The sequence below is a fragment of the Bremia lactucae genome, linkage group LG4 (assembly GCF_004359215.1).
Source record: "Bremia lactucae strain SF5 linkage group LG4, whole genome shotgun sequence".
NCBI lineage: Eukaryota > Oomycota > Peronosporomycetes > Peronosporales > Peronosporaceae > Bremia > Bremia lactucae.
In genome coordinates this window covers 2646492-2654658 of record NC_090613.1, presented here as the reverse complement: position 1 = coordinate 2654658, position 8167 = coordinate 2646492, and the positions used below count along the sequence as shown (strand labels likewise).

Here is an 8167-nt window from a genome sequence, read left to right as displayed (position 1 = left end):
GGCAACGGCCATTGCCTGGTCACACAATATTTGGTGCCAGGTTCAAGGTCTTTTTCGTGCCGTATGCCCCTATCTGCTGGTAGGCGGCACGGCACTTCTTCTGGGAACACATCGCGATGTTTCCACAGAACCTCAAAGAACGGACTGTCTCTCAAGGCATCCCTGCCTTGAGCAGCGAACCGATTTTTTTTGTATGTTTCTAGGACGCTCTCGTCCATTGTGGACGACGAGCAACAGTCCACCAAGTTCTCTTCTGGAGCTGGTGTTACTATTTCGTGGATCTTTCCTACCTTTAGTTCGGTAGGGAACAGATCCCACGACATCTCCGGAAGATTTACTATCTCCTCGGCAGATGTAAAGACTTGCCGGAACACCTCAACTGAGGATGCTTCTGCAATTTCGTCTTTGACGGCCTCGAACACCTCGTTCGAAGGCCCATCCTCTTTATCAGAAACTGATCCAAAAGTCACTCGTTTAGACGTGCCTTTGATCGCCTTAATCTGTCGGGTGGTTTTTCTTCCAGTCACCACGACCTTTGACTGGGAAGTGGGTGCCGTTGCTCTCCTTGCTAACGCACCCCTTCCAACCGCACCAGGCTCTAGGTACTGTGTCGGTTCATGCGACGCTTGACTTCCTGTCAACTCGCTGTCTACTGCCACAGGCTTGCGGCTCTGTGTGGGACTATGGGACACACGACTGCTTGTCATTGCCCTTTTCACTGTTCCAGTCTCCGCGAGCTGGGTAAAAATTAGTGACGTTTGGCATCCCGTCAACGCACCCTCAACTGCGTCTGACACGACATCAGTTACATATGGCTCTCGCAGGAACACATCGTTTCCGGTGTCCTGAGTTCAGTTCGCGACTGTTCGTGTACGCCAGTCTATCCATTGTTTGTGTTTGCCAACCATGGCATGCCTAGGAAAAGGCCATACGGACTCTCCATACCTAGCACTGTGAACTTCTCTTCACAAGAGAAGTCAATAAAGCTTAAGACGAGTTCAACTTGAGCTCCCTCTGACTTCACGAGCGCGCCGATCGCTAACGAGCGGTAGCCTCTTCTCGCTTGCCATCATGGCAAAGCGACTCAAACACCGCCGGTCTCTGTTTTAGAGCCGCGAGTTTATCAAAATTTTGTGATGCACCCGGACCCACAAGGAGGGTCATTACCTGGTCATAGCCTCGTACTTGAGCGCTAGATACCAGCAGGGTGGAGGTCCGAAATTTCGAGACTCAGGGACTATGCTACCCATTTCTTCGACAACTCTGAACTTAGGGGTAGCTTTATAGTCGACGTCAGTAGGGCATCCCGCCCCTACTGCGCTCCTGCATTCCCCGACCCATCAGTGGTCAATGCAGAACTCATGCGTCTTGCTTGCTGATTCTTGCCATCGCCCTTTGCGAAGGGAGTCCTCTTGCTGGGCAACTTTGCCCCATCAGGGACCCTGGCATAGCAGCGAGCCATTATATGGCCGCGCTTGTCGCATTTATAGCAGACCACGTCTGCATTGCCTAACTCCATAGAAGTGGCATCTGACCTCTCGGCCGACGGCTTATACCAAGCTGTCGCTGAGGCATCGTTGTAGGATTGCTCCTCAACTAAGGCAATTTGGATTGCCTCTTCCATCGTCGACGGCACCTTTCTGAAAAGGGCCTGTCGCGATGGGCCATGCCGTAGTCCGTTCATAGACGTGGGCACCTTAATGTTCTCCGGAAACGGACCTACGGTAATGGACGCTGACAGCGAGCGCATCACCTGCACATCCTCTTGCAAAGATCGCATCACCTGTCGTGCTCCAAAGAAGCGCGCCTAAGCAAGACTTCGTTTTTTGGCGGCTGGTACATGGCACGAATCGTTGTCTTAAAGATCGCCCATGAAGGGAACGCTTTTCTGTCCGCAATAAGCGCCGAGTAAGCCCACTCTGAGGCCTTACCGCGCAGATGCGACATGGCGTACGACACCATCCGGCTGTCGTCCTCGATGAGCTGCGCGACACCGCATTGCTCCACGGCTAACAGCCAGTGGACAATCGGGTGCGCCGCAGTTCCATCGAACTTGGGCGGATCCATCCGAATGGGCCTCGGCTGATGCGGCCGGGCAGAAAGCATCTCAACAGTCCTGTTGAGAGCCTCGCTCCGAGCCTGCTCAAACCTCAGCTCATCCTGAGTCTGAGTGACGGACTCCGCCGCAGCATGGCTCTGTGCCTCGGACGCGGACCTCCGCTGTCCGAGCACGAATCCCTCAAACTGCTCCAACTGAGCAACATGTTGCTTAGGAGGATTGCCCAAGAGCCTGGCCAGGGCTTGTTCACAAAGTCTCTGCGCCAAGTGCTCTGCCACCTCCCGATGGTGTTCGGATAGGTGGTGGAAACGAGCCCAATCGATATTGAGGCTCATCCTCACGTACACTCGCAGAGATGCGGGTCGTGGGAAGGATTTCAAGTGCTACCAAGTGTAGGCGGGCATGTCTTAATGCGGCCACACTCTACTTAGACACACACCCTAGCACAGCGAGGAAGCGGTTAGACCGTTTTCTCTTGCGTGCAGTGAGTTAGTTGTGGTGGGCGCCTTAGCGACCTCACCCAACGCACTAAGTACTCTAGTAAAGTGTCGTCACGGGAGCGGTGATCCGACTCCTCGTGTGCACTTACCAAGTAGGAAGAAGCTTCCAAACTGATACATATTTTACCGCATTAAATAAAAATACCAATTTTTACCAATTAAAATTGTCATCTCTGTAGATAACAATAATATGTATTGTGAGCATATCTTTCTAGATATCTCGCGTAACGGATGACGCTAGCCGTCATCCCTCCTAATGTGATTGCACCTATGTTCGTCACATACACAAGGGTTGGTCACAATGTGAACCACACCCGAGTGCTGGGTCAAATTACTTTATTTAAGTAAATGACCATCCCCTTAAGTACACCAAGTGTGCTTAACGGGGCTGTGAAACATTAGGGAAACTTTAGCCCGTTACAGGCGTATTCTTTTAAATAGGTCGTCCCAGACGTCATTTACCTGTGTGCATACATACACAAGGGTGGATCACTATGTGAACCTTACCCGAGTGACAGGTCAATTAAGTAATTGACTCTCCGTTAAGTCACTTAGCGGGCGTGTAACATGGGGCAGTTGGCCCGATTCATAATCACTATAACCGGGTTTGGGTTGTGCCCATGACCTAAATCCTATTACACTTAGCAAATTCAAATGCTTCATCTTTAAAAATGACTTAATTTATCCACCATGCAGACGAATTTGAGGTCCGCTTAATTCGATGGTTGTGGCCAATGCACTCAAGAATGGCGTTTGACGAATTAAACGCATAAGTTTGTTTGCTTCTCATGTGGTTTGCATAAACGAAGCCTAACGAGAGTCGATAGGATCCATTTGATCATTATTCCGATGCAACATCAATGCTTTTTGTAAATAACGATTGCGGATTATCGTCTGTGATGGCGTCTACGAATGCTTTAGCACTAGCAGCACAATCATAATAAAAATCATAGCAAGCAGCAGTCCAATGCATTTTATGGGGCGACTATTTTTCTGTGACACGTCAGCCTTCTCTAGCTCATCGATGCCTTTCTCCGTCTGCTCAACCACCTGCTCCATATTGTAGTCAATCCGGTCCAAAATCGTACCCTGGTCAATAACTAGCACAGCTAACTCTTTGAAGATTGTAGCCAGCTCCGTGATGGATGTTGCGATGCGTTTGATCTCCTGGTCACGCTCGTTGATAACGTCTTCGGCAATTTCTGTCTCTAAAGATTGAGTTTGTGAAAATCCCTGTGGCATTAATTTAAGCAATGTAAAGTAGTCAGCCAACCAACCCAATAATTAAGGTAACGTACAGTGTCCGCTCCTCCACATCGTTTCTGCTTGTTCTCAATCTCTTCGAGAAAGTTAAATTCTACAGGGCCCTCCTTCTGGTCTTTTACTCGTGAAAGATAAGTTTTCTGCGACTTCCGAAAGCTAACTGATAGCAACTGTAGCTGTGTCGCCAGTGCTCTGCTCAGCAACATCCGGGAAGACTGATGTCGTCAGCCACAATAATTAAGCTATTTCACTTTGGCTGCCGCACCTCTGTACGTTCTGTCTTGCCTTGGAGTTGGCAGCAGAATACTCTCTATTCCAGTCACTTTGGACCATGCGCCGCAGGCCTTTCTCGGCACTTCGAAATTCATCCGTGACATTCTGCGTTAGCTGCTCAATCTCGCCTTCATACTTTGAATCCTGACCATCGAATCGCACCATCAAGCGGCTTGTGTGCAGTTTGTTCAACCTCTCCGCTATAACAACAATGACAACATTAAACGCTAAATATTCCAGTTCTATGATCACCTCTTCGTACTCATTTCCTTAATGCGTGCAACATGCTGGTTGGTGCTGATGACAACGTCTACCCATCCAGGAGTGATGGCGATGCTGACGCCCTCTTGTTCCGCACAGTTTTTGATTGTGCTTACTGCCTCACGTTGGCTCACAATGTTTTTGCGCCGCAGTACCGTCGCCTTTATGTCCACCCGCGCCCGTAAAAATTGCCGCGTCAAATCTCGCGTCGCCATGCTCTTTGTTTCGTCTCCGGTAACGGTACTTTTATCTTTTGTGTGGTGAACACCAGTGCATGTGCGAAGTAAGATCACTTTGCCTATATTCAAATGCGGTCAAGTTTTATTGTTATGACGAGTTTGGTCAGCTCAAATGCCCTAGTTATCCCTCTTAAACAATGGTCATTTTCCTCTATAAATGGATCCGTTTATGCTGACAATGTGTCCATACCTGGAACTTCACACATTCATTTGTTGGAGGCTGGAATCATCGATGATCCGTACTATCGTTTTAACGAGCGTGAATATCAGTGGATTGCATATGAACATTGGGTGTATAAAACGCACGTGACACTTTCATACGAAGAAGCCAATTCCGATGCAGTGCTAGTCTTTGAAAATTTGGACGGAGTGGCGAGTGTTAGAGTCAATGGGGAGAAGGTTATGACAACGTCGAACTCATTCGTGCCATACAGAATTAACGCGACAGCCGTGTTACGAACAGGACTAAACCAGATTCAAGTAGATTTTCCGTCTATATTACAATACGCCAGACACGAGGCAGTAAATTATCCGTATTCTGTTCCGGTGTCAGAAAACTATAACACATGGTCGGAGCCAACGCGACGCTCCTTTGTCCGAAAGGCTGGATCGGATTTTGGATGGGATTGGGGGCCTGCATTTATCACATCAGGAATTGCTGGAGCGGCTTTTATCGAGCTTAATAAGCTTGCGATCAAAGTTAAAGACTTGCACGTGGTGCAGAACTTTACCAATGGGAAGGACGACCTTTCGAAAGTGGATGTTATTGTCCGTGTGACGCTAGATGGTCGAAGAATCAATCACGAAAACGTTTCGATCAATTTATATGTCAACGAGAAAAAAGAATTCGCCATTACTAGGACAATACCTGAGGACTGGTCGGAAAATGGCACAATTGATTTGACGTAAGAAGTGTGTTTTACAATTTCTGTATCATCCTTTGGACAACATAAATCAAGTTTTATGATTTATTCGCAGATTTCATTTAAAAAATCCAAAATTGTGGTGGCCTTTCGGGTATGGCAAGCCGTACCTGTACCATGTTCGCGTAGATGTATCCGACTCAAGCTTCTCGTCGTCGCTTTCTCATAAGTTCGGCATTCGCCATGTAGAGTTGATTCAGGAGGACACAAATGCTGGCAACGTTGATGGAAAGACGTTTTACTTCAAAGTTAACAACGTACCTATCTTTATTAAAGGCGCAAACTGGATTCCAACTGAGTCGTTCCCCACGCGAACTAAAGAATCCATGGTGCGCTATTTGTTAGAGAGTATCCGAGCTGCAAATATGAATATGGTACGAATGCTTGCACAAAAACTTACGTGCACTTATGCTGCCTTTATACCTTGCAGGTCCGTGTTTGGGGCGGCGGTAGATACGAATCTGACCTATTTTATTCCGAGTGCGATCGACTAGGAATCTTAGTTTGGCAAGAACTCATGTTCGCGTGTGGAATGTACCCTCGCGATACTGCATTCCTTCAAAATGTATTAGTGGAGGTAGAATATCAGGTCACCCGGCTTCGCAAATACACTAGCATTGCAATTTGGGGGGGCAACAATGAGAATGAAAACATAATGGATCAATTTGCTGAGGTACCAAGCTTTCCTCCTGGGCCACACTTTAATCGTGATGTTGCTGTTGCCGATTTTACCAAGCTCTTTGTGGACTTAATTTATCCCGCTATCGTTGCAGTAGATTTTTCTAGGCCTTTCATTGACACGTCTCCCTCAAACGGTTTGTATTCGGCTGATCCATACGTGAAAAGATGGGGCCCTAGCAATGGAGTTGCGTTTGGGTGAGTATTGAGTCACTAACATGCCTCAATTTTGCAATGCTTATATTATTCTCGCTGATATATGGATGTTTGCAGAGATGTTCACTTTTATGACTACAAAAACGATTGTCAAGATCATCGTATATATCCAAGTGCTCGCTTTATTTCCGAATTTGGCTTTCAAAGCTGGCCTATGGCCACTTCTTTTCACGGCGTCACTTCTAAGGAAGATTGGAATTCATTTGAATCATTCTGGAAGTTTTTGAAGTTCCGCGAAAGGCACGAAAATGGCACTACACAAATGCTGACGCAGATGAAGCGGCGCTTTAATTTGCCGTTCCCCTTTAGCCACGAAATATGGCTTGAGGACGGTTTTGGTGCTATTGGCGATGGCTTTAACCAATCCACTATCATTAAGCGCATTGATTCGTTTCTGTATTTAACTCAAATTCAGCAATCATTGTGCTATCGGACTGCCATGCAGACATGGCGGCGAGGTAAAAACATCGAGCTTGGCATGACGATGGGCATCTTGTATTGGCAACTTAACGACATTTGGCAAGGCAGCAGTTGGTCAAGCATCGAGTATTCGGGTAGATGGAAGAGCTTACATTACGTGGCAAAGCGCGAGTTCGCTCCTTTTATTATAACTATTCTCGAGCACGCTTTCTACAACTTCATAGAAGTGTATGGCGTGAGTGATTTAAATGAAGATTTACATGTTGACATTGTATACGAGATCCGCCGAACCATAAGCGGTACATTCGTAAAGTCTTACAACCGGCAAGCTATTGCAATAGCAGCATTGGTGCGTGACAGATCCACAATAGCTTAACAGTCAGACTGACTTTTTTGAGCAGGAAAGTCGCTTGATCGAAAAGCTTGACGTCGATGCTTTTCTGGATTATAAAACTACGTCTTGCGACCGCAAATCATGCTTCATGTATGTCCACTGCGCCGCAACAAGTAGCGCAACTGGGTTAAAAGCAGCATTTTGCGAGGACAGACATCACTTCTTCGCGCCGTACAAGGACTTAAATTTGGGCTTGGGCAATGTGGCGATTAGCTCCGTTGTGAGAGTTGAAGCAAATAACTCATTTTCGTTCAGTGTAAAGCTTATGGCGACAAACTTCGTGGCGTTATTTGTAGAGGTAGACGCGCCAAATATTCTCGGATACTGGAGCTCAAATTCGTTCCTTATGGTTGGTAATGCAACCAAGCAGCTGCGTTTTACTTTAGCGGCCTCGGATGATAGTGGCAAGATTAAGGCCGACGTGTTTTGGCGATTAGTCACCGTGAATTGGCTGCAGAAGAGCTATGAAACATCAATTGATGACGTGGCGATGCTGTAAAGTTGCGAGAGGTCAAGCGTTTCAAGACCGGTATGGCGATTTCGATCCATTTACTTTCTGCTTTTCTAGTTCCTGACAAATATCTCCTTCCGCGCTCGCAAATTCGTGCAGCTCCGTGCGATCATTTTTTTCTTTTTAAAATTAATAGTGTACTATTGATTTTTCTACGCGGTATAAATTAATTTCAATCTAGAAGATTTGTGAAAGTTTACTACGGTAAGCGTAATAGGATTTAGGTCACGGGCACAACCCAGACCCGGTTATAGGGAATTACCCTTTGTAGAAATGAGTGATTATGAATCGGTCTACTGCCTAATGTTACACGCCGGTTAAGTGCACTTAACGGAGAGTCAATTACTTAATTGACCTGTCCCTCGGGTAAGGTTCACATAGTGATCCACCCTTGTGTATGTATGCACACAGGTAAATGACGTCTGGGACG

General features: G+C 46.9%; 2 protein-coding genes across 2 annotated transcripts; one reads left to right on the top strand and one right to left on the bottom strand.

Annotated features, from left to right (window-relative positions):
• Positions 1-3176: 3176 nt before the first annotated feature.
• CCR75_007926 (uncharacterized protein) lies at positions 3177-4721 on the bottom strand. The gene is made up of 4 exons (XM_067965982.1): positions 4358-4721; positions 4088-4295; positions 3858-4014; positions 3177-3792 (listed from the first exon to the last, which is right to left on the bottom strand). The coding sequence occupies exons 1-4, from the start codon at positions 4569-4571 to the stop codon at positions 3466-3468; spliced, it is 906 nt and encodes a 301-aa protein (XP_067816606.1). The 5' UTR covers positions 4572-4721; the 3' UTR covers positions 3177-3465.
• On the top strand, positions 4665-7897 carry CCR75_007925 (uncharacterized protein; the record flags this gene model as incomplete). The annotated part of the gene is made up of 5 exons (XM_067965981.1): positions 4665-5500; positions 5574-5892; positions 5949-6394; positions 6470-7181; positions 7234-7897. 5 exons carry the CDS (start codon positions 4665-4667, stop codon positions 7723-7725), a joined length of 2805 nt encoding a protein of 934 aa, XP_067816604.1. The 3' UTR covers positions 7726-7897.
• Between the last annotated feature and the right edge of the window lie 270 nt (positions 7898-8167).